This window comes from Tachypleus tridentatus, chromosome 7 (genome assembly GCF_004210375.1).
Source record: "Tachypleus tridentatus isolate NWPU-2018 chromosome 7, ASM421037v1, whole genome shotgun sequence".
Lineage (NCBI taxonomy): Eukaryota > Metazoa > Arthropoda > Merostomata > Xiphosura > Limulidae > Tachypleus > Tachypleus tridentatus.
The window spans coordinates 136,025,370-136,053,103 of NC_134831.1; the positions used below are offsets into that span (position 1 = coordinate 136,025,370).

A 27,734-nucleotide genomic window follows, 5' to 3' on the forward strand; every position below is an offset into this window, starting at 1 on the left:
ACTTATGCTAGTGATTTAATATACAGGAAGACATCTAATAATATTTAAAGTAAATGCATTTAACTCAAATAAGTGCGTGTTTAAATGCGTATTTAAATTTAACAACACTATACCGAAAAATAATCCTTCAATAGTTATTTAATTCCATGTTAGGCCTGGCATGTCGACTCGTAATCCAAGGGCCGTAGGTTCAGATACCCTTCACACCAAACATGCTCGCCCTTTCATCCGTAGAGGCGTTATTTTGTGATGGTTAATCCCACTATTCGTTGGTAAAAGAGTAGCCCAAGAGTTGGCGGTGGGTGGTGATAACTAGCTGCCTTTTCTTTAGTCTTACACTACTAAATTAGGGACGGCTAGCGCAGATAGCCCTCGAGAAGCTTTGGGTAAAATTGAAAACAAATCGAACCAAAACTTCCGTGTTACAACACAGAAATTGTGGTATAAACCGTTAGGTGTCACTTCATTCGTATAAAACAGTAGATGTCGTTAAAATTTAAGAATAACTTATAACAGTTTATAACACTTGATACTTTGTTATTACCAGTATGAACATCTCAAGATAGCACATAACTCATCTTAAGCATTTGTTCCAACAAGGTTTAACTGTGTAGTTATTATTACTGTTTGTTTCGGAGCAAAAAACACATAATGAAGTATCTACGCTTTGTCTACTGCAGGAGATCGAACGTATTTTGTGGTGAAAGTCTCCACCAGGGGACATCATTTTTATTAATTTTATTATTAATTCTCGATATACTGTCCCCAACACCGGGCCCAAGTTTCTAACATTGCTAATTTAATAATTAAACGATTAAATTAATCGTATATAGTAGAACTCGTTTAATAAATGCTTTATATTCTTTATTGTGGATACCCATAAAAATAAATAATCGAAAGTACTTTTTTTATTCAGAAAAAAAATCGAAAGATCTTTTTTTCGGATCTCAGAACAGGATTTTAAGCCGGTTCGTGGTACTGGTTACTGCATGCAGCATGGCAAGGTGGTTAGAACACTCGATTCTCAATCTGAGGGTTGCGGGTTCGAATATCATGCTCATCCATTCAGCCATGAGGGCGTTATAACGTTACGATAAATCCTACTATTCGTTGGTAAAAGAGTATCCCAAGAGTTGGCGGTGGGTGATGATAACGAGCTGCTTTCTGTCCATTTTTTCACTGTTAAATTAGGAACAGTTGGCGGAGATAAATCCTAGCGTAGATTTGCGCGAAATTCAAATCAAAAGCCTCCACGGAGACGGGAACGATTGTTCTGGCTGTTAAAAATATTGAAACGACGATTATTTCATACTTTCACTTGTTATAAATGAACTTGGAAGTGATAATGACCAAGCTTGATCTAATTTTCTAGGTTCTTGTTGGTACACACCAGTTTGGCGGGTTAGGAGCAGATGATCGCCAGCTGTGCGTCTTTAAAAGCTTTTACTTTCTCCCTCAATGATTTTGCTATATTGTTTCAATTCAAATTTGTTTTGCCTTCGATTTTAGTAACAAGAAAACGGTTTCAACAATTTTTAATAATACTTATCGAACTTTTCCCAGGACACGTACAGTTCCCCTGGGCAAGGGCGGGTAGTTAGGGCATTTGACTCACAACCTGAGGATCGCGGGTTCGAATCCCTGTCACACTAAACCAGTACCAGTCATCCCTAATTTAACGGTATAGGAGATGAATTTAACTTTTCTCTTGTTCATTGTATTTTGCAAACTAATATGCCAAAAACAATTAGTTATGCTGGTGATTTAATATACAGGAAGACATCTAATAATATTTAATAATAATATCAGTGCAATCAGTTAATTAAGTGTATTTTTAAACACCTATTTAAATTTAACAACATTCTACCGAAAGATAATCCTTCAATGGTTATTTACTTCCATGTTAGGCCTGGCATGTCCAGGTGGTTAAGGCACTCTACTCGTAATCCAAGGGCCGTGGGTTCAGATCCCCGTCACACCAAACATGCTCGCCCTTTCAGCAGTAGGAGCGTTATTTTGTGACGGTCAATCCCACTACTCGTTGGTAAAAGAGCAGCTCAAGAGTTGGCGGTGGGTAATAAAGGCTATCTTCCTTCCCTCTAGTTTTTCACTGCTAAATTAGGGATGGGAAGCGTAGGTAGCCCTCGTGGAGCTTTGCGCAAAATTCAAAACAAAACAAAATAAACCGTTCCCCTGTCTATAAATTTAGAAAGTAAGCCCTGTGACAAAATAATGTTTTCCGTTTGCTTGTTGTTTTATGACCTCACTAGTGACCTTAGTTTTCGTCCCTTGGTCGATTGCTAAGTTGTTGTTTTTTCCAATAGTGTACCTTTATTAGTCACACTGTCTTCAGTTGCTGCATTCTAAACAAATAAACCGAGTTCATTTCTGATTTGCCTACCACCGACAAATATATTGCAGAAACTGAATGTATAATTATAAGTTTTATACTGCCTCACGTGAAACACACTTCTTCCATGAAAGTAAATTACTTCAGTTCAATCGATAAACTGAGACTTCAAAATATGTCGAGTTCCTCAAAGTAGTGCTTTAACTTCTGTTACGTTGTCCAGATATAAATGTCGTTTTTGAACTGCGAAGTTTGGGAAAGTTTAAACCAGTGTTGTAAAACATGCTTTAATCAAAGTAAGCATCATTTGCTTCAACACACTTTTGCCAACATGTAACGATGTTGTTTATGCCCCTGTAAAAGAAATCAGAGTTTCTATGGTCAATGAACTCCCTGAAAACTTCTGCAGCTGTCTGGTTTTGAAAGTGTTTATTGTTCCAAAAGTTGTCAAAGTGCTTGAAAAAATGAAAATGTGTAGAGGAAAGGTCTGGGGAATAAGGTGGATGCGGCAGAACCTCAATTCCCAATTCGTTCAATTTTTGGAGTGTCAACCTTGACAGGTCTCATAATTCTGATTTTGTTGATATTCAGTCAGCTTCATACGGAAGCTACTTATTCAACTTTTTCGTCTTTCCAGTTACACTCAAGTAGTTGGCAGTGCTTGATTTGCTTGTGTCTCTGTTTTTTGCACGCTTAAGTACGATTGTGCGAGAGTCTGTCTCAATTGCTAACTTTAATGTGTTTTCATTTAAGGATGGCTTCCTTCCACGACCTTCGTGGTCTTCAAGACTTTCATCTCCATGTCCAAACCTTTGGAGCTAGCGCTGAACTGTATGTTCCGTAAAAGATCCATGGCCGAATGTCTGACTGATGTTTCCTGTAGTTTCGGTAACTTTTTGTCTAAATTTGAAGTCGTAAAGGAAAATCAAACGAAAGTCCTTCTTGTCCATGCTGCCTTGAGGGCTGCGAAACTTAGTCTGAGTGGAGTTGAAATAGCAGACAATTAAGACATCTTGTAAGCGACAAACGTTGGATTAAACCAACCAACCAACTAACGATAAGTTACTCAATATTCATCGTCTAAATGTCATTGTGAGAATTCCGACATTTATTTCTGTACAACCTAATATTAAATTGATACTTGGTTTTTGTCTTTCCTAAAAATGCCAGCGCAGCTTACTAACTAAATGCGAATGCACGTTCACTTCATTTCAATGGATGTAAATGTACTTTAGTAAATATTTTGTAACAAATAAAAAGCTTTTCAAAGTTATGGAAAAGGTCTAATGTCATGTCTTAAAGTAACATCATAAGTTGATTTACTGATAGTAGTAAATACGGTAAAGTTTAACCCTAACTAAACAAAAGCAAAAATATAAAAAGTACATAAGTTACGGTGTTAATTTATTCCTTTATTAAGTATATGTCGTACTTAATAAAGGCTTAACTACTCTTAGGCCTACGACAATTGGATTTAGATTTTATTTACAATTATTATTCTTTTGACTTAATCTAGAAATTCTGTTTAAAGAAGTACAGTCACAATTAAAATAGTAATTTTATCGCAAATGTTTTACGACTTTCCACCATTATACAATAACAAACTACTTTGATACACACATAAAAAGATGGCATTGTTGCTGTTATACTTGAAAAGGTACCCCCCACAGGAACAGTGTTAAGCCTTCGGATTTACAACGCTAAAATCAGGGGTTCAATTCCCCTCAGTGGACATAGCAGATAGTCCGATGTGGCTCTGCTACAAGAAAACATACACACTCGAAAAGGTGAACAAAAAGAAAGCCTTCATAGTGGGACACTAGGTGGAGTTTTACAAGTCACGAGGTTTCAAGGACACCAGCTAAGTTCAAGTCGGGTTACGTCTGTCTGACAACAAACAGGTCGATGATCGAGTTAGTAATATACTCTCGAGTTGAAATACCCAAATTAAAAATAGCACATAAGAACAAGTCTTGCTTACACACACATCTATATGACAAATGAAGTATTCTATTTTGGAAATTCTAAAAGTATCTAGCTGTGATGTTATAGTCAAATTATTACGAAAAAAGTATTCTCTAGTTAAAGAGTTAATAGATAAAAACAAGTTACTATCGTTTTAACAAAATTCACTTTCGTCTTTTAAGTTGTTTTTTTTTTTTTGTTAAATAACGTCAGGAAAGAACTTTTGAAATAGTCATAAGTTTCGTGACTTGCATAAAGTTAGAAAAGCCATGAGTGACTGATTAAAATGAATACGTTGAAACTGTATTAATATGTTTACAATGTCAATTTATAACTACTTTTTATATCTTTATCCTCTATTTTGTATTAATCGTAGTGTCCATTATTTGAAGTTTTTCAAATAAGACAGATTTATTCAAAATATTCTTAAAAATCATAATAATAACTTTTTAAAAATTATTTATTCGTTTCCAAATTGCATTTAAGAATTTATAATTTGCAAAAAAAAAATTTGCATGCTTTAAGTTTCTTTCGTGTTCACAACAAGAACAACAAGAATCCATGGTTTGGTGTTCCCACAATGCAAAACTAAAATGTCTCCAACCTTGTGGATGATGTTCAGTACCTAATTATCCCGTTAGTGTATAAATGAAACAATATTTTTAATTTACCGAGCGACTCAATTTCATTGCTGTAAACGAGAACCAAGAAGTTCCCCATGTCGTTTTGATAGAGCCACGAATCAGATCATATAGCTCTCCTTGCATGAGGCAGTTTATGTTAAGATACCATAGGAATAGAATTACTATACGGAGATGATTCACTGTCTTCTCTACAGGATAATTCTTCTGTTTCCGAATTCACTGGTGGATGTTGAATTGGAAGACCATCTACATGAGGTACTATTTTCATTGCAGATGCAATATTTGAATATTGTTTAGTTATGATAGATTGTCCACAATCATCAGTGTTAGATAATCTTTGGGCTCACATCATATCATAAGAATTGCATGTGAAGCCCAAAGTTTTTCTTGGTCATCAATTTCACACCCACAATAGTGGTAGCAAGCTACCTTTAGCTTTACCACAAATGTAGCAGAAACTGTTTGAGTGATTTTTGTTCTTTCAGATTTCACTTAATTAGAGGAAACTAGCATTTCAAATAATTTTGAAAAGAATATTAAAAATTATGTTTACGGAACTAGAGTTTAAAATATTTTGAAATACAAAGTTTTGCAGAATTTGATTATATCGCGGGTATGATGTGAGGAAAAAGCTCAGGCTTTGTTTTGGCTGTGCGCAGAACAAAGCGAAGTGAGCAACTGAGTGAGTGAGAGGCAACGTTTGACTGTGGCCCTTTTAGTCCTAGTCTAGAGACTTCTCGAATGTGCTAACAAACTGAAAACGTGAGGGTTTTGTGATTCTCAGACGGAGCAAGTGAGCATGGGAATGAAACAAAATCGATGAAATTCACTACTATTATAGCGAGATGAAATAGCACATATGAACATTTTTGAAATTTCTCACCAATATAATACAGTTAGTGCTTAAAGTTATACAAAATGTATGTTTTTGCCCATTAAACTGTCCAATTAAACCTAATTTCACAACATAAATCTATTGTACTGAGTTTATTCCATACTATTTCACATAGTGCTGACTAGGTATTGAAGTATTACAATAACTCAAAGTCTATAGGTGTTGGACAAATTCTGACTATATATTAGAAATCAGTAACATCAAATTATCATAACTGTTTGAATTTTCTCTAGTAGCAAATGTTTTGTTGTCTAGTTGTATTAAATAATAAAATGTTTGTGTTTTAAAATTGAAATACTTCATAATATGGTGATGAAGACACAGTTACTGTCATATCGAAATATTTCTGACAAGCATTGAATAAAACAACAACTAGTATTTATTCAACAGTTAAAGAAAAGAAAGAGGTTACAGAAAGTATGTTCATAAATGACGATTTACGTAAACATTAAAAGAATTTTTTTTTCAATTTAATAATATATTCCCTCTGTCCACTAGAGGTAATCGATCCCAATATTTTAGCGTTTTTAATATGTAAGCTCACCGGTTAGCTTGAAAAACAAGAAACACTGACAACAAACATTTCATTCAGAAATAAATAGCAAATTAAATAGAATGGGTGACGGATTTACTATTGTACATTAATATAAATATCGATGATCGTTTAAATTGAATATATATTTTGAAATGCATGTAACTTATACTGATAAATCTGTATTGCAAAACTCCCGCCTATACACTAAAGCTATAGAAAATTCTGAAATTTCTAGAATTTCGCCTAACGTTTATAAAAGGTAACAAATGCAATGCGCGGAGAAAATATATATATATTTAGTTTGCTACAGTTGGTATGCTACAAATCTTGAAAGCTATAACTGTTATTAACGCTTATTAATCGCGAAACTACAGATATTTGGCTAGAAACAATTACAGATTTCGAACATTACAAAGCGTTTAACTTCAGCGAATTAACGTCGGACGAAGATCGTATATCTTCAGCTGAGAAAACTTCACGTGTGATCAACGAAGAGCTAGCTAGCTCTCCATTAAGAAAACTGTACCGATACCAACTCGAAATTATTCACTCATCGTGAAGCATCGTTAGATATCAAGAAAAATCCTGATCAGAGAGAAGACCCAGTATTGTTTGTAAGTTTGTAAAACGTTTGTATTTATGTTACTGTAAATTGCATTGTTGTTTGTAGATTAAAACATATTTGTGTCAAGAAAGAAAATTATGTGTACCAATCTTGTTGGAAAACATCGTACATTCGATACATATTAACATTTATTTAACTTCTAAATTTAAATTACAATTTAACTTAGTTTTAGGCTATTTGAAATCCCAATACGAAACAAATACTTTGCAGTATATATAAAAATCTAATAAAAAAGGGAACAATAAGTTTCATTGATGGTCATACTTTAGTATTATGGTTTCATAACTTTGGTTGTTATAATTACAATTCTTTTTACAGTTAATATTATAAATACTAAATTTCACTTCATGTTCTAAACGTTTAAATATTAGATTTATCCTATAAATAAACCTCCGAGTTTCATACAAAACTAACACAACAACCCACAAATTCTGCATGAAGACAAAAAGCACTAATACAAAATTAGTTTGTTCTTTATTTCGCGCAAAACTACATGAGGGCTATCTGTGCTAGCCGTTCCTAATTTAACAATGTAAAACTAGAGGGAAGGCAGTTAATCATCATCACCCAGCTCCAACTCTTGGGTTACTCTTTTGCCAACGAAAAATGGGATTGACCGTAACATTGTAACGCTCCCACGGCTTAAAAGGCGAGCATGTTTGGTGTGACAGGGATTCGAACCTCTGATCATCAGCTTGCGAATCGAACGCCTTAATCCACCTGGCCATGGCGGGCCGGCAAAATGAAGAGCAACGATGGCAACTATTGTTAATAAACAATGTTAAGGTTATAACGTACGGAGCAGATTTGTACAATGGTATGAAACAAACAATGAGCGTATAAAACCGTAAAACGGTACACGGTTTTTAAAAGATGTCTTTCAGACGACCTTTCAGTTTAGGGCTACTAAAATGTTAACGTGAAGCAAGTCTGTTTCAATTTATTTATAAAGTAGGTACGAGAAGTATTACAAAATGTGTAACTCTGCTCTATAAAAAAAATCATAATTATATGAACGGGCTCCATAAAAGGAAATGGTTTTATACGATTTGGTTTGACTGTCGTTAAGCGCAAAGCTACGCAATGGAATATAAAAAAAGATTCAGATTGGCTGTAAATCAACCAATTAGTATTTTTCTTCACAACAAACAAATGAAACTAAAACGTTCACTATTTTTTATTTCATATTGGTTTAAATTGAAGTTGTAGTACTATCATTAAATTTAACGCTAGGATGAAAGGCTTAAAATACGACACGACAATTTATTATCTCTCGTTATACACACAGTGCGAAAACTGTTGCAGATTGAAAATAAATTTATTTTTCATTGAATAACATTAAAACACAATATATGTAAATAGGAAAGTCTGCTGACTGACAACGCTAAAACCTATCGATAGGTGGCGCTGCAAGACAAAATGTAATTGACACTGTTACAGTTGTACTATTTCTGTCAGTTTTAATTTTTTTATAAATTGCTAGATACGGCAAGCTTCATTAAAGCACTCAGCAGTTTATTCCAAACAGTCTACAGGTATCCGAGTATCCGAATTTTATACGTATAAACACAAAATTATGAAATTGGACAAACTGTTATTTAGTAATAATTATATATATCATCGAAAATATTACTATATATGCACAACTTACGCCTGAGAAATAAGACAAACTTATGGTAATATATTTAGTGTCGGTAGGCCAAGAAAGAGTTCTTAATTAATATAAAGATCGTGTTATGTTGGCAATGCATTAAAATTCTATGTTTTGATAAGTCTGATTTAAGTTGCCGATTTCGTAATATTCTATTATGTATTCAAGCTTCGAATGACGTCTTCTTCCATTTGATACCACAATGAAGTGAACAGTATTTGTATATTAGTATGGTAGAGGTACATCAAGAGATGAAATTTTATTTACGAGACAGTATACTTGAAGTAATAAATTCATAACTTATAATAAACTTCAACATTGAAAGGTACATATAAATGTATATAGTTTCCTGATATTTCAGTAAACAGAAATGGAATTTCTTTTAAACTGCAAAAAAAAATCACCGTGCCGTGACCAGGATTCGAACCTGGGTTATTGCGGCCACAACGCAATGTCCTAACCACTAGACGATCACGGCCGTGTATTACAACGTCTTACTATAACTTAATATACTTAGTAATTTAAATATTTCGTATTTTATACTATATAGGAGAAGAGTTGTTTTAATGGCTGAGAGTTTTTCGCAACAATAATGTTACTAATTAAACGTTTCATTACGCTTGAAGTGTTGTATTTATTTTCTAAACAAAAAAATCCCTGTTACCGTGTTTTGTTGCCTCCCATAGTAAATAGTCCGATGTATCTTTGCTATATAAAAAACACATGCTGTTGTTTATTTATAAGCACTTTTCTTATTAACTGTTCACTTCACTGACGTCTTTAACGAGATCATACGTTTAATAAACCAACAAGACTTTTAAAACAAACGTGACTGCTGGGGATTCTGTCTCATTTAACTTATTGTTACAGTTTGAGGCTCATGTATGTTGTACTTCACCATGTATTTATTATAAGAGCTCAAGCCCTTACCTTTGTGCACCGTCTCCTAGTAGGACATTTATAAGACTTTAAATTTCCAACGCTAAAATCAGGGGTTCAATTCCCCCTCGGCGGACACAGCCTATAAGCCCTATGTGTCTTTAGAATAACAAAGCCAAAAGTGCCATTTCCCCCCGCCATAAAAACTGTTAACAACTATGAAGAGATACACCTTGTTTGCTGTGAGTTACACTGCACAACAAATTTTTTTAAAGTTTTGCTTCCTGAAACGTTGTTGCTAATTGTGACAGGTACCTGGTGGGTATGCACAAATATAGTTTTGGTTTTGCTTCATCACGTAGGAACTCTGAGAAATAGACAGTTAACTGTTTACCGGCAATAACGTATTTAATTGCGTTTATGTTTTTAATATGCTATTAAGTTCAACATAATTAAAAATGTTTTCCTCCTGATTTTCGTTTGTATTCAATGTCCGGTGAATCACGTTGCAGTGTCCAACAGTAGTCAGCAAACATTGACGGATTCCAGTTGCCCTGATATCGTTTTTCCATTGTAGCAATGTCCTGGTGAAACTGAAGATTTCGATGTAACGGTACGTGATGGGCAAACTTGGATGTGATTTTCGTGATCAGCAGCTATAAATCTATAAGGAACACCCAACAGTGTTCAGGAAGCAAACACTTTGTTGTGCAGTGTTATTAGGCGATAAAAAAATCAACTTTAAAATGAATGTAACACAAGGAATTGTAGAATTTTACTGTAAAACATAATAATTGTGATGTACTATTAAGTGTTAATACGTAACAATTCACTGTTTAGTTCCAAAACATAAAGAGTTTAGCTTTTTGCTTAACTACAAACAAACAAAAGTTTTTATGTTTACCCTAGGTGTACCGGACTCAAATCACAATCCTCAAAATCTTATTTAAACGATCCCTCCACCCATCCCCGGAAAAAAATATACGCTTGCCTTAGGTTACTTGAAAAATGCCCCCCCCCCAGATTTTTGTCAAACAAGTCCTGCTCTTTTAATTTCCTCTGCACGTTATAATGTTCAAATATAAGCTGTTAGTTATGGTTACGTCATCGGTAAATCATACAAATTAGTACTACAGAAAGTTCGAACCTTCACTCGAAGATGTGTTCCGACCTTTTGGAGGTCAAAATATGATCTTCGTTACAGCCCTATTGCTATGTCTACAAATACGTATTACGTCCCAACTGATAACAAAATTTTTGCAAGTTACTGTGAGTATATAATATTAAAGATACATACGTGTGTGTGTTTCTACCAAAAATATTAGGAGGATATACAGACAAGGTAATATGTGGGAAAATAACTCTCCCCCTGAATTATTCACAGAAACACACAATCGGGTAAATACTAGTAAAAAGTGGATAATTCCCTCCTCTGTTTGATTTTCTTGACGAGAAAAAAGATAAAACTCCCCAACCACAAAAACCGTGATAGATGTACGCATGCGTTAAATAAAGAACCATAAATATGAACTTTTCGAGTGTTGAAATTCCCACAGCAGGTAGTAAATTGTGTAAGTTTCATTTACACTGTTTCCCGTAAAAAAAAACCGCAAACAAATATGTTGTGTGAAACAAACGACTGCTTTAATTACGACATTGTAATACACCACTGACATTGTAACAAGTTATGTGGTAAAACTATCGATACGCTATTCTCGTAAAATGTGATAGTAAAGCCAGTCAAATCTAAGTATCTTATGCACATAGATGATAATAGAAACACTGACCTTGTATTAAACTCGTAAATTACTTTTTGATCCCCGACGAGCTACTTTTGTTAACTGCGCACGCGGGTCGAATTTCGCGCTTCCCCAATGATTCTTCTGTTGTAACTCCACACTTCTGGTATTTGGTATCTACTTAAGCCATGACCTTCATAAACATGAAACTATGACGTAATTACTATTGTGCATGCGCAACTGTGATTCCAAAAACTAAGTCTGAACTGGGTCGGTGTTGGGTCGTGTCGTGATGTAGGAAGATCACGTGCCATCTGGGCCTCTTCCCCACATCTTGACCGTAGTGTGTAATTTTCAATTAACATCACACATCATTAAATCCACCAGTGGGACAGAGATCAATTTACGGATTTAAAACGTTAAAATCAAGGGTTCGATCCCCATCGATGGGTACAGAAGATAGCCCGATGTAGTTTTGCTATGAAAAACACACACATCTTCTAAAGAAAAAAACGTTAAAACTTGATTTTCTGTGGAGGAACACTTTTACATTAAACATATCCTGCTACGTCTTTATATCAATCAGAAGATTAACAGTTTATATAACACAAGTCTAATCAAGTTGCTACATGAATACCAGGGTTACAATATTCAATATTTCAGTTACTTGTCTATGTTGTACATTCACTTACGGTGACCAACGCTACCTTCAAAAACTGGTATATTACATTAACATTACTTGGTTACTATCCTTCTAGAACTGATATCTTACACTAACATTACTTGGTTACTTTCCTACTAGAACTGATATCTTACACTAACATTACTTGGTTACTTTCCTACTAGAACTGATATGTTACACTAACGTTACTTGGTTACTCTTCCTTCTAGAACTGATATGTTACACTAACGTTCCTTGAACTGATATGTTACTCTTCCTTCTAGAACTGATATGTTACACTAACATTACTTGGTTACTTTCCTTCTAGAACTGATATGTTACACTAACATTACTTGGTTAGTGATGTCGAGAAACCCACTTGTTGAGAAATTTATATGCAAAAACGGCTCGTTTGGGTCTTCTATGTAAAATATTTTCTCAGCAAACCAAACCGTTTTTTGCATATAAATTACTTGGTTACTTTCCTTCTAGAACTGATATGTTACACTAACATTACTTGGTTACATTCCTTCTAGAACTGATATGTTACACTAACATTACTTGGTTACTCTTCCTTCTAGAACTGATATGTTACACTAACATTACTTGGTTACTTTCCTTCTAGAACTGATATGTTATACTAACATTACTTGGTTACTCTTCCTTCTAGAACTGATATGTTACACTAACATTACTTGGTTACTTTCCTTCTAGAACTGATATGTTACACTAACATTACTTGGTTGCTTTCCTTCTAGAACTGATATGTTCCACTAACATTACTTGGTTACTTTCCTTCTAGAACTGATATGTTACACTAACATTGCTTGGTTACTTTCCTTCTAAAACTGATATGTTACACTAACATTGCTTGGTTACTTTCCTTCTAAAACTGATATGTTACACTAACATTACTTGGTTACTCTTCCTTCTAGAACTGATATGTTACACTAACATTACTTGGTTACTTTCCTTCTAGAACTGGTATGTTACACTAACATTACTTGGTTAGTGATGTCGAGAAACCCACTTGTTGAGAAATTTATATGCAAAAACGGCTCGTTTGGGTCTTCTATGTAAAATATTTTCTCAACCCAAACGAGCCGTTTTTGCATATAAATTACTTGGTTACTTTCCTTCTGGAACTGATATGTTACACTAACATTACTTGGTTACTCTTCCTTCTAGAACTGATATGTTACACTAACATTACTTGGTTACTTTCCTTCTAGAACTGATATGTTATACCAACATTATTTGGTTACTCTTCCTTCTAGAACTGATATGTTACACTAACATTACTTGGTTACTTTCCTTCTAGAACTGATATGTTACACTAACATTACTTGGTTGCTTTCCTTCTAGAACTGATATGTTCCACTAACATTACTTGGTTACTTTCCTTCTAGAACTGATATGTTACACTAACATTGCTTGGTTACTTTCCTTCTAAAACTGATATGTTACACTAACATTGCTTGGTTACTTTCCTTCTAAAACTGATATGTTACACTAACATTACTTGGTTACTTTCCTTCTAGAACTGATATGTTACACTAACATTACTTGGTTACTTTCGTTCTAGAACTGATATGTTACACTAACATTGCTTGGTTACTTTCCTTCTAAAACTGATATGTTACACTAACATTACTTGGTTACTTTCCTTCTAGAACTGATATGTTACACTAACATTACTTGGTTACTCTTCCTCCCATCTTGACTGTAGTATTTAATTTTCAGTTAAGAGTTAATGTCTTAGTTTTGTTGCTAAATAATTCTACATATCACAAAGAGTTAACTGGAAAATCTTCACTTTTCACTAAGTTATCATATGTGTATTGTTAGTCATGATAATTATCAAAGAGATAATAATGGAAAAGGAAAATGATGCAAGCTTTGATAATCGTCAGTGCTAACCCTAATATCAAAATAGTTGATGACAGCACTATTGTACAGTAGCATTCACCATGTTGATTACCAAACAGAAACTAGTAGCTGTAATAGGGATGCTCACTTATAAAGGTTGATATTTTTATTATCCTAGCATAAAAACGAATTCATTGTTAGTCTTATATTCTGACCATGATAATACACTTCTACGTTATGGTTCATATAATACGTTATTTACAAGTAACTTGTAAATCTATCCACTGTTATCCTGGCGTGATACGGTCAAAGTTATATTTATATACCCGTCAACAAAAAGAAACCCAATCAGAGCGCTGATAAGTGTCACGTGACTCAGTCAGCTCGAGCGTGAAAAACAGACACACACGAGGATGTTTAGACAGAAGTATAAAATAAGTCCAACTCTTCAAGTTTTATGAGAGTTAGCATCAGTGACATATATTTTATGAGTAATTATGTATTTCGTCATGTTGGTAACACATACATTAAATTAATAAAAATCAAAGAATCCGTCTACGTATTTATGTATTATTCTTTTACTGTGGAAAATACACCTGCTTGATATACTGCTTTTTGTAAGTATAATTGTGTTGCTTTTTGGTTCCAAGGCTAACTTTAATAATTGAAATTAAACTTTTTATCGTACAGACTCCCCCTGACTCTCAAGAACAGTATCATTTTACAATAAAAGAACTATACAACAGAAAAAGTTTGGTCTACACTCGTTCACTCTTCCACCACCAGGTTCGTTGTCATCGTGAGCTATCTGATGTTTCTTTGTTTTGTTTTGTTTTTAATTTCGCGCAAAGCTACACGAGGGCTATCTGCGCTAACCGTTCCTAAGGTGTCGCTGTTATAAAAAATTGTTGTTTTTTTTTATTTAAAATGTGTTTAAGTAAGTAAGGTTGAAGGATCCTGATAAGTATAGGTTAGTACTTCTCACCATGGTTTACTATACGATTATTACACTCCTTAAAACCTTTCTGTCATATTGCTTACAGAAATAATTAACATGAAAAGTCTTGTTTTTTTGTTGTTGAATTTCGCAGAAAGCTACACGAGGGCTATCCGCACTAGCCATCCCTAATTTAGCAGTGTAAGACTCGAGGGAAGGAAGCTAGTCATCACCACCCACCGCCAACTTTTGGGCTACTCTTTTACCAACCAATAGCGTGATTGACCGTCACATTATAATACCCCTGCGGGTGAAAGGGCGAGCATGTTTGGTGCTCGGGGATTCAAACCCGCGACCCTTAGATTACGAGTCGAACATCTTAACCACCTAGCCCTGCCGGGTCTATTTGATGCACTCATGAAAGTGTTAAAGTAGAAACTGATATTTTTCTGGTTGTTGGTAGTAAACGTGTTGTAAAATGAACAAGAAGTTGAACCAACATCACATTGTACTGCAAGAAAAGTAGAAACAAAGTAAAATCTGGAAAGGAACAGTGATACACCAATGGAACACATTTCTCAGAATAAAAACTTAACGCCACGGTCACTTAATACAAAATGGTATTATTTAGTTCACTGGGAGTGATGATGAAATGTTAGGTTCTTCTAAACACAGTGGACGAAGTTAAAAAGATGATTAAGCAGAATGATAATTTAAAAACTTGATCCTGGGTTCGAACTTTTACCAGCTCCAAAGGATTTAAACAATTTTTTGTAGAAGGTACTACACTTTAAAAAATAAATTAAACAATTGTTCTTTTAACTACATGAATTAGGTTAAACAAGAACAACAAAAACTTGGAACTTCTATTCCAAATACCTAATTTATAAGTGTATTTTTATGAAGATCTTTCAAAGTTGGGCACCCATTGACTCAGAAGACTATTTGCGGGCTTATGAAACTAAAAATATGTTTTGATACCTCTGATTAGCAGAGCACAGATAAATTCATTTGTATAGCTTTGCCCTTAACAATAAACAAAGCGAAAAAAAAAAGCACATTGTTCAGAACAGTAAACAACGAATCATCACATTAAGCTTGATTACTAGCATATGTTTACGTTTTTATTTACATTTAATTTTGTTAAAAACATGTTTTAGATACTTCATTATTCTTACCTGCTTTCTTTATTTGGTAAAGGCCCGCCATGGCCAAGTGGTTAAAGCACTCGACTCGTAATTTGAGGGTTGCGGATTCGCGACAGTCAATCGCGCTATTCGTTGGTAAAACAGTAGGTTGGCGGCGGGTGGTGATGACTAGCTGCCTTCCCTCTAGTCTCACACTGCTAAATTAGGGACTGCTGGCGCAGATAGCCTTCGTGTAGCTTTGCGCGAAATTAAAAACAAACCAAACCTATTTTTCAAATGATAGTACGATGTGAATAACTGGTATTTATGAGCCTTAAGCTGTATAACAGTTTCAGATATCAGTAACAAATTCAATTAATTCGCACCGTCACAAACTTACTACTTATAACCTTAATTGCGTGTAATGAATGGAGTAAATATACAGATATGAGGGTGTATGTAAAAGGTGTTAGAAAATACATTCTCCTCTGCCTTATTCTTGTAATACCGAATAACGTTGCAATAATCTGTCAGTTGCACTGTCCTGCAATGTTTTCTATTGAGCAGTTTTAAGTTTAACAAGTTCGGGGTGTCAGGTTATGTTGAGATATACAAGTCAGAATACATGCACATCAAGGGAACTAGGTAAAAACTATAACAGTCCGAAATATCACTATAACCAAAGGAGTGAATACAGTATATGTATAGCACCAGAAACAAGTGGGCGAATACATTAACAGAACCAGGTGAAACATACAAGTCATAACAAATGTATATCACCAAAATAAATAAACATATATAATATCTGCATACCAACAGAACCAGATGAGATGCACAAGTCCAAACATAGCTACTCTGTACACAAGTTGTTATTATTTCCATAACAACTTGCTATCAGAAAACAGAAAACAACACACAGGAGGAAGTTATCCAAAACAGAAAGTAATGCACAGGAAGAAACTGGTATTTCAGGGTAGTGTCCAAGGCAGAAGTTCACACGAAACAAGTGTACGAAGAATAAATGTCTTACGTCAATAGTAATATACATAAGATAAAAACATGAATTGCAAATAATACTAAAAGTATTATAATGTGGTCTTCTTTGCAGCGTTGATATTACAGACGGTTTAAGTAGAGCTGCAAAAACCAAGGCTATATATTAATTACCCAACCACTTGTAAACACAAACACATTCAAATTTTATCACAAGATCGTTGCTCTGGTGCATAACTGGCCAGGTTGTTCATGTAAAGGTTATACTTCCTGTTGCGGAAATGCAGAGACGGATAACCATTGTACATCAATCTGTCAAGAAGATTAACACAGACCATTAACTCTTGTTAGTAAGAAGTCTCATAATAAGATAAGTGGTGATAGAGGGTCAAAGAAATGACATTTATGAGCACGTGTTAAGTAAACGTTCTAATTCAAGGTTACCCTTGAACTGCATGAGTCAGTAACCTCGAACCGATGGATCTGTGAGAACAAAGAACTCGTAACCAGGAGATTTCTTTGGGTGTCAACCACGTGCTGCATACTAATAAGCAAAACATCAGAAGATTTTGAATAAAAGGGTAGAAATAACATTAACTGAGTCTGAATCAGATAGCTTTTACCAGCTGTTCGTTTGCATCAGATGAGTCTACCCAGTCACGCCCTCTGATCCATCTATCCAAGTATCGGCTTCTTACAGTGGATATATTTTCTCTGTAGATAACTAAGATCACAATGATTTGTTGGGTGTATCTCTGTTTCTTTACTTTACTAAGATTCTAAGTATTTATTATTATCTTAATGTTAGATGTTTCTTTAAAACAAAGTTCCGAATCATTTCTTATTATCACATAAGTTTCTTTCGAGTTCATGATCTGAGTGAAAACGCTACTCACTGCATCTCTAGTATATTTAAATAACTACTAATATTTGTAATGGATAACTATCCTCTGATAGCGCCTATTGCCCCCCCTCCCCAAAAAAATGTGAAGTTAATGAAATGGAAGAAGATAACACATAGGAAGAAGCTAGTGTTACAGAGAACTCTCCAAGACAGAAAATAACACATAGGAAAAAGCTGGTGTTACAGAGAACTCTCCATGACAGAAGATAACACATAGGAAAAAGCTAGTATTACAGAGAACCCTCCAAGACAGAAGATAACACATAGGAAGAAGTTAGTGTTACAGAGAACCCTCCAAGACAGAAAATAACACATAGGAAGAAGCTAGTGTTACAGAGAACTCTCCAAGACAGAAGATAACACATAGGAAGAAGCTGGTATTACAGAGAACTTTCCAAGACAGAAGGTAACACATAGGAAGAAGCTGGTATTACAGAGAACTCTCCAAGACAGAAGATAACACATAGGAAGAAGCTGGTATTACAGAGAACTCTCCAAGACAGAATATAACACATGGGAAGAAGCTAGTGTTACAGAGAACTCTCAAGACAGAAGATAACACATGGGAAGAAGCTGGTGTTACAGAGAACTCTCCAAGACAGAAGATATAACACATGGGAAGAAGCTGGTATTACAGAGAACTCTCAAGACAGAAGATAACACATGGGAAGAAGCTGGTATTACAGAGAAACTCTCAAGACAGAAGATAACACATGGGAAGAAGCTGGTATTACAGAGAACTCTCCAAGACAGAAGATAACACATAAGAAGAAGCTAGTATTACAGAGAACTCTCCAAGACAGAAAATAACACATAGGAAGAAGCTGGTATTACAGAGAACTCTCCATGACAGAAGATAACACATAGGAAGAAGCTGGTATTACAGAGAACTCTCCAAGACAGAAGATAACACATGGGAAGAACCTAGTGTTACAGAGAACCCTCAAGACAGAAAATAACACATGGGAAGAAGCTAGTGTTACAGAGAACTCTCAAGACAGAAAAGGTAACACATGGGAAGAAGCTGGTGTTACAGAGAACTTTCCAAGACAGAAGGTAACACATAGGAAGAAGCTGGTATTACAGAGAACTCTCCAAGACAGAAGGTAACACATAGGAAGAAGCTGGTATTACAAAGAACTCTCCAAGACAGAAGATAACACATAGGAAGAAGCAAGTGTTACAAGGTATTGTTCAAGACAATTAGTATTTCTTCTAACACAGTGGCCCGGCATGGCCAGGTGGTTAGAGCATTCGACTCGTAATCTGAGGGTCACGGGTTCGAATCTCCGTCACACCAAACATGCTCGCCCTTTCAGGCGTGGGGGCGTCATAATGTGACAGTCAATCTAACTCTTCGTTGGTAAAAAAGTAACCCAAAAGTTGACGTTGGGTGGTGATGACTAGCTGCCTTCCCTCTAGTTTTACACTGCTAAATTAGGGACGGCGAGCGCAGATAGCACTGGTGTAGCTTTGCGCGAAACTCAAAACAAACCAATCTAACACGATGGGTGTTTAACAGAAGATAAAGCATAGAAATAAGTAAGCTGATATTACAGTAGAATGTCCAAACTCACCCAAGTCATCTCCTAACAGTGTGACAGATTTAAAAAAATATATGAAAAAGGAAAACAATGTTTGCTTACAAAATGATATTTATGCCAAAAGTTTTAAGTGCTTAAAGAAAAACAATATAGAAAGCGACACATTATTTGAAGATAATATGTGGGGCAAGAGTTGTAAAACATAAAATTATACACTAGGGAAAGCAGAAAAGTAACAAATTCAAAAACAACAACCACCACACTTCTAGTTTTACAGATTAAACATTCAGTTGGATAAAAGAAGACACGGTGAATACACACAAGTAACTCGCAGGTAGACTCAATTTTTGCACTCAACACAAGCATAACAATGTTTAATTTTACTTGTTAATTTGCTTATTATTCTGCTCATTTCTTTTGCATCAATCTATTTTAATATTCTATTTCAATTTTGAGAAATTACGGGTGATTTTTGTTAAAGTTAAGAACCGTATAACAAAAATTGGGTATTGTCTATACAAAAAGAATTGTTTGTTTGTTTTTTGGAATTTCGCACAAAGCTACTCGAGGGCTATCTGTGCTAGCGGTCCCTAATTTAGCAGTGTAAGACTAGAGGAAAGGCAGCTAGTCATCACCACCCACCGCCAACTCTTGGGCTACTCTTTTACCAACGAATAATGGGATTGACCGTGACATTATAACGCCCCCACGGCTGAAAGGGCGAGCATGTTTGGCGTGATGAGGATGCGAACCCGCAACCCTCAGGTTACGAGTCGCACGCCTTAACTCGCTTGGCCATGCCGGGCCTACAAAAACAAAATTCCATATACAATACAATACAAATATTATTGTTTTGATGTGTTTATTTATTTTTTCCCATCTCCACAAACAGTTTATTGTGTCATTAAGTTAACTTTAATATACAAAGGAAGATATAACATGTTACAAAAGCGAGACAATAGTTCGTGAGTTTATGTATACTTTATGACAAACCATTCTATAGTTAAAAAGGCATTTGTCTGGGTGCAGTTCATTTTGTGGATGAGATTTCTTAAGCTAAGGATTAAATCCAAAGGCTTCATCTGGTACAACGACACTGAGAACAGGCTAATTACAAAATTAAAAGGAAAAATGACTGTTGCAAAAGCAGAAAATTATACTGTTAAGCCTAATTCAATGCACATCTATTCCATGTCTCACCATCACTTACTTTCCCATTTGTTCCCATATCCACAAGTAGAAACTTCGAGTCTGCATCAACCAGAGCCATCAAAACAATAAAACGTTTCTTCCCTTGTAATTATAATAAAGTGATCCACTGTTCTTTGAAGGTTGAACAACAGTGTTCCTGCCATTTAATGCACCATTTAATGAAGGTTTTTGAACCCTCAAAAGTTCTTGAAATTAATGCTTTTCAGTAATAGGCACTTTTCTCCTAAAACTTTTTATATCATTTGACAAATTTCTACCTCAATATTTGAGATGGAAAAAATTCAGTTCTTCTTAAAACCAAAAGTAAGGGCAGTGAATTGCTTTCCAATTGTTAAGAGACACAATGAAACTGTCAGGAGTTCAGCAGGAATACTGGACTCTCGCATTGACAGTTCAGGTGTTCAGCAGAGCTACTGAAATTTCTTATCACAATACCCCAGTGCTTAGCTCATATCACTGGACTCCCACATCAGAGTAACAATATGGCAGGTGTTCAACATGGCTATGGACTCCTGCATCACAATGAATATGTTCAGCAAAACTACTGGACTCTCACATTACATTATTTTGTTGCTGGATAAGTGGAGTCAACAGTTTAACAAGCTCTTCAAAACATCCATGTGAAATAACGTGAGAATATGAAATTGAAAAGAATAACTCATACTGCCATAATAAGGTTATCATGGAGAAAGCCCCTTGGTAACAGGCAACACATTGATAAATTATGCTAAAACTAGCACACTGTGTATTTAAATTTGTTTGTCCGTGAACCCCTCAACATTTTTAAAGCTGTAGAGCTAAACATTTAGAATCTCCTAATTATACTCCATAGTACGTACCGGAGATTGTGATTAAAAGGCTTCTGAAAGGTCACCTAGTCATTATGAGGTCTAGGAACGTAGGTTTTTAGGGTTTCTGAACTCGAATCTGAAATTGAAATTTTCGTATCTGATCCTTCTCAGGATCCTGGGGAACCATGTTTCAAGTTGTGTTCACATTCCCCCTTGTAAGTTTGTGGGACTAAACATGACATATGCTTAAGTATCACGAACGAGTGTCCTAACGGCTTTATATCCGCTTAAGGACTCCGCCTCCCTTGGAGTAACAATAGAAGTATTTGAACCCCACGGTTCGTAAGTATTTTGTGATAGCGAGACTAAATTACAATAGCCAATACTAGATCTTTTGAATTTTGCCAGCATTCCTGCTTCATAAAATAAAAATTGGTTGATCCATCTTGTAAGGTCTCCTGTGGATCAGCAGTAAGCTTACAGATTAGAACGCTCAAATCCTGAGTTCGAAACTCCTTGGTAAAAAGAGCGAAGATGACCCAATATGTAGATATGCGTTAAAACAAAAAAAAACTCCTTGGCGAAACAAAAAACATGTGTTACAGAAATATATGAAGGTTTTAATGCAAACAAAACGTTCTTAGAACGGCTGGTATGGGTACTAACACTTTTACTGATAAGCAGCGATCAACATTCTGAGATACATTTTTATTTAAAGTGGGTTTCTCGCCATCAAGAAAACGTTTTTACAGAATGAAAGATCATCCGCTTAGCCTGCATTGCTCAGTATATGTGGTGCACTTTATAATTATGCATATTATTGTATAATATGCTGCTAAATAAATAAACTATTGAAGGTATGATGATATTATCTGCCAAATTAACAGACAATTTGTAAATTTTATTATAAACTGTAAACTGTGAAAACAGCCCTTTTCTCCCCATTGCAAGAGACGTTTTTTTTAACCCTAATTCCTTTGTGGAGAGCATATTTTTATTTTCCTTCAATAAACCCCCTTTCCTGATATACAAATTAAATAGTCAACAATCAAGTAAAATAAAATCACAAGGAATGACTGCGTTAAAAACAGCAAAGCAAACTTCTGACTAATTATATTTTCTAATAAACAAAACCAAGCTCAAACAAAAATCAAAACGCTGCACAGATCAAAAGTATCCTCAAAATACAAGCTATATATAATGTAGGATATAAAATGTACCCTAGGTTTTGGAGGTGACTGAGAAAGTAGGACTCACATTGTGGTGGGGATACATCGTATATCAGTCTTAATTTCCTTTCGCCAGTCTCACATGAAAAAAAAACTTCATAAATAATAATAATGAAATAATCAAAATTACATAAAAATATAATCACTTGAAACAGAAAATAGGAACGCTCAAGCCTACAGCCTCCCACATCTATATCACCCTTTACTGCCTGCAGACAGTTCTGGGAAGGTTAATGTTCTTCGAAGCAAATAAGAAGAGAACGAAAATAATAATAAAGTAGTACCACTTGGGGGAAAGTAAGATAAACTTACCTCCTGAAGTTGGTATTCCAGCCTCCATTGTGGTGGTTAGACACTAATTAGTAGTCCGTAAGATAAATTATGCTAGTATAGAAGGTCCCAACCAGTTATCTAAACTAGCTTGTATAACTCCCAACCACCACCCATGAAGTCCACTGTAACTACCAATTTTCAGACTCTAAACAAGCCTTTATATGCGTTAAGGTGTTCATCCGCATAAAAGTAGTTCCAAGATGTTTAAATGGCTTTATTAACAACTGAAAATACTTATAAAAATTTTAAAGTATTTTTTAAAAAATTTACTTCTGTATATTTATTTAATACATTTTTATACTTATCAACAATATTTAAGTAATTTTTATTCAGCGTTTCTTTATTAAATCTATTAAATATTAATCTTCGCATCAATATATCAACATTAATAATAATGTAATTTATTACAAATGGCCCGGCATGACGTGACGAGGTGCAACTCGAAACATGAGGGTCGCGGGTTCGCATCCCTGTCGCGCCAAACATGCTCGCTCTTTCAGCCGTGGGGGCGTTCTAATATGACGGTCAATCCCACTATTCGTTGGTAAAATAGTAGCTCAAGAGTTGGCGGTGGGTGGTGATGACTAGCTGCCTTCCCTCTAGTCTTACACTGATAAATTAGGAACGGCTAGCGCAGATAGCCCTCGAGTAGCTTTGCGCGAAATTCAAAAACAAAACATTGTTACAAATTTTACAAAATCTGAATAATTATGCGTATAATTTCATATGTTACATTACTGTTAAAAGAGAGTAAGTCATATATTGGAAAAACATTTTCTTCTATCAAAAACAGATTGATATCATTATCAATTATTTTTATGAGAATAGGTTTGTTAAGAAGTACATAAAACCGGATATTTTAGTTTTAATTTACAGATATTTATTGATGATTTAACTAGTTTCAGTAATCCTGAAGTACATAATGTATCCAGTAGCATCATAAAGTGAAAATAATTCAAGGCAAGTTATTTAGATTTATAAATTAAAAATTATTGATAATGATATAAATTTTAAAAAGCTTATATAAAACATATTTTCATAATCCTTATTAATTATGAAAAGTGGTATAAAAGTATTTTCTAGATGGCAGCACAAGACAGTTGAATTATTGTTCTTTCATACAAATCAATATTTATTTTCTTATGTCACAACAATATACATTGGTATATAATAGTTATTCTTATGTTATTTTTCTTTGCATTGTAAAATTTTGAATAAATGTTTTCTCAACTAAATATCGTTAATCCCATGAATATGATCTGATATTTCTGTATATGTATTTCAAAAATATTAGTAATATCATGACTTGAGCTTAAGATATTCTTTTATTTTATTTGCAGCTTTTGTTAATATATACTGATTTATATGATGACAAATAATTATAACTGTAAAGAGATACATTTTTCCAAAATACATTTGTAGTTAAATATTGATTATTTTATTATTTATTACTTTCATATCGTTTCTTGACTTTAAAAAAGTTCCAAAAATCATGTAATGGAACAAAAACCGTAAAATACGTTACAATAATGACATTTTACTTTTAGGATAAACATGTTGTTGTTTTTTTCATAGTAGTATTTGTCCAAACAACATTTTCATTTCTTATAATGTATATATAATTCAGTTCTTAACTTCTTTTTAAATTTAGAGACAAATAGAGCTAATTGCGACAATGTAATAAGCCTCTTTAATGTTAAATACGAAAAAAGGCCTACAGTTTTACATTTTTTTCCACAAAATTTCTAGATACGTAATTCATTGCTAATTTTTCTGGGATTTATTTATTATTGAATTATTTTAAATCAAGCAAAATTGTCACATTTTAACATCTATAGCTTATTTATTTTTAAATTTTTATCTTATATCAAAATAATCACATGTTAATTACATGCTATACAAATTTTCCATTTCATTTAATCATATTTTTCTGTAAAATAAATTGAATATAAAATCTAACTACATACCCTTAGCAGAATACGAAAAGTGGTAGATAAGTCTATCTCTAGATGGCAGCACAGAGCTTTTGATTTGTACAATGTGACAATAAAATTGTATTTTTTTCCTATTAATACTCAAAAATAAAACAAACAAAAACTGACAGATTATTCATGTGCAAATCGTAATGGTTTTCCTTGCTATTGAATTTTAGTGGTCAGCAACAATTTAGGGAAGCAGAGAACCGGACGCTAATAACAAAAAGTATTAAGAAACAAGTCATAGCTTATTCCAATTGAATTGTCAGGTTTTCACTGTCACGCTTATAATCTTTTCAATGAAGTAAATATTTAGCAGAATGTGTTTCAACTTATTTATCGTTAAGGTTAACATTCTAAATTGTAAGATATGAGATAAATTCTTTTATTACAATAAATACTAAAAATCGTTGTGAAGGTTCGAACACTCAAAAACAGAAGTACATTTTTTTAAACTCTAGTTATTTTAATATCTTTGTGTTGCTTGACAAATTAAAAATTTTTGTGAATATCTGTTTAACATGTTGGTTGATTAGTGCGTATATGCGTCCTTCGTACTTTTTAATAAAATAAATTTGCTGCCCAGTTTTTCATCTTAATATGTATAACATTTATTACATTGTTCAGAAATTTGTAAAAACTGTGAAACATATTAAAGGTTTTTGCTAAAGAACTTTTAACATCGACTTCATTTTCGAGGGCTACCATAATTTGTGTTCTGTTGTCGGTTTTAGTTCATGGCCAGGTGCGTTAAGGCGTTCGACTCGTAATCTGAGAGTCGCGCTCTAATAGAGTACGGATGTCAAGTAACATACAATATGTCAAACAACACACTCCAGAAAATCCAAGTGCAACAAAACAGAATATTAAAATCTGCATTCAGCCTACCATCATTTACACCAACAAATTATCTACACCAAATTAGCAATTTATCAACTATAAGAGATAGAATAACAACTTTCTCTCAAATATTATCTAAAAGCAGAAAATAGAAACAAACTAACGGCATCACTACACAAATTATCAAGTGCACCAACAAAATACATTTCACCTTACAACATATTTCAAGTATCACAATCCACTCAACAAAGAATCTAAATAAATAAAATACATGTCATTAACATGAATTCCTTTTTTTCAGATACAGGGCACACGACGGGCAAAACTTTCGGCGCCTGTCCTGTGAAAGTAGGTTTTCTCGGGGCACTCCCGTTTCCCCCCACATCAAAATCTTTAGGCATTGGATTTCTAGATCCCAGCCCAGGCAACTCTTTTGCCAGACCCTGAATCGTGCCGTTTGATTTGATCTGGATTTGAATTATATTCATGTTCACATCTGCTCAACTTCTTCCTTTCGGGACAGGTCCCGCGGCCTTTCTTTCCTCTGCTGCCTTTGCCTCCACCCAAGACAACATTTGGAGAGACATCCTCCACCCAAAAAGTCAAGAATAATAACAATAATTAATTTATTAAAAAAAAAAAAACACCACTTAATCTTAATAACAATCCACGAAAGAGGACGAAGAGGAACCACAACGTTCCTGAACACCCCGGTTGGAGAGAGAACTCTTCTGATTTCTCTCTCTCTAAACTGAACCCCTGCCACGTTAGTTTAGTTTAGTTTAGCTGAGAGTCGCGGGTTCGAATCCCCGTCGTACCAAACATACTCGCCCTTTTAGCCGTGGGGACATTATAATATGACGGTCAATCCCACTACTCGTTAGTAAAAGAGTAGCCCAAGAATTGGCGGTGGGTGGTGGTGACTAGCTGCCTTCCCAATGCTTACACTGCTAAATTAGGGACAAGTAGCGCAGATAGTCCTTGTGTAGCTTTGCGCGAAATTCAAACAAAACGGTTTTAATTTTACCAGATATTATTAATCAGCCATAGTATTTTTTGGTATATTTAAATTAGTTTCAATAACAGTTACCTTATATCTTAACAAATGTTCATCCCGTTATTTGATTTCAACATATCACTTGTGTTTCGAATCATGAAACAGTTATATTTTAACTGTTAGATTAACAGTTTTCAGTTAGATTCCCATTATGAAGTTATTTTAATTGAAACACCATTAGTTTTATGCTTCTGAACACTTCGAATTTTCTACGAATCAATTACAACACAGTGGCTGTGTTACCTGAACTTCCATCGTTTAGTTCTTAATGTTCGTACATTCTAATTATGGTATTTTCTCTTTTGTATTTTTAAAAAATGTTTATTGTTGTCATTGATGAAATGATACATCCTAAACACCTGTTGTATTCAGACAATTTCTTATTTCAATTGAACAAAAATTTAAACATTACATGATAATTTTTAACATAGATTTTATTTTTATAAACATTGGTGAAATATTTTGAAGTGTATTTATTAAACCCAACGTAACAGTGTTTTAGAGTAATTAAAATAACCTTCACAGCCTTGTGTTCTAAAATGGTATCCATTATTTACATTATATATACACGAGTTATAGGTAAAAAAAAAAATCCCTATTATTTATGGTATTCAAAACCAAACCTAGTATAAATATATTATGAGTTTATTGATAAGTTTTATTATTTAAAAATAGAGTGCTGATTCCATCCTAGTTCGTAGTATATACTTAGTACTGATTACTGTGTAATCCAAATATTTAGGATTACTTTGTTTCTGAAATTCGCGAATACGACTTTTCTAAAATTTTCAACTACCTCTAAATAGTTTTAAAGGGGTGAAACTATATTGTTAAACTATATTGTTTGATACGTTATTTGCACATGATATTTCATAATATAATTTCACTACAAATGCAAATATGAAAAACAAAGAAAGTTAAAAAAGCATAACTCAAGCAAGAGTTGTTGTAAAGAGTGCCGTACCAAGAAATAAAGCT

At 34.2% G+C, this 27,734-nt stretch overlaps 1 protein-coding gene and 1 non-coding gene across 4 annotated transcripts in view; both read right to left on the reverse strand.

Annotated features, from left to right (window-relative positions):
- LOC143256672 (uncharacterized) overlaps positions 1 to 27,734 on the reverse strand; it is a 108,159-nt gene that overhangs the window by 16,474 nt on the left and 63,951 nt on the right. Inside the window, exon 1 of one of the 3 annotated variants that reach the window (XM_076514178.1) lies at positions 22,863 to 23,001. The exons of the other annotated variants lie outside the window; for them this stretch is intronic. Within the exon in view, the coding sequence (XP_076370293.1) occupies positions 22,863 to 22,890 (28 nt within the window). The 5' untranslated portion in view covers positions 22,891 to 23,001. Of the gene's footprint in view, positions 1 to 22,862; positions 23,002 to 27,734 lie in introns of those variants that run through there. 3 annotated transcript variants of the gene reach the window in all.
- Positions 9,072 to 9,143, reverse strand: TRNAH-GUG (transfer RNA histidin (anticodon GUG)). Its single transcript has one exon. It is a non-coding gene; the product is annotated as a tRNA-His (tRNA).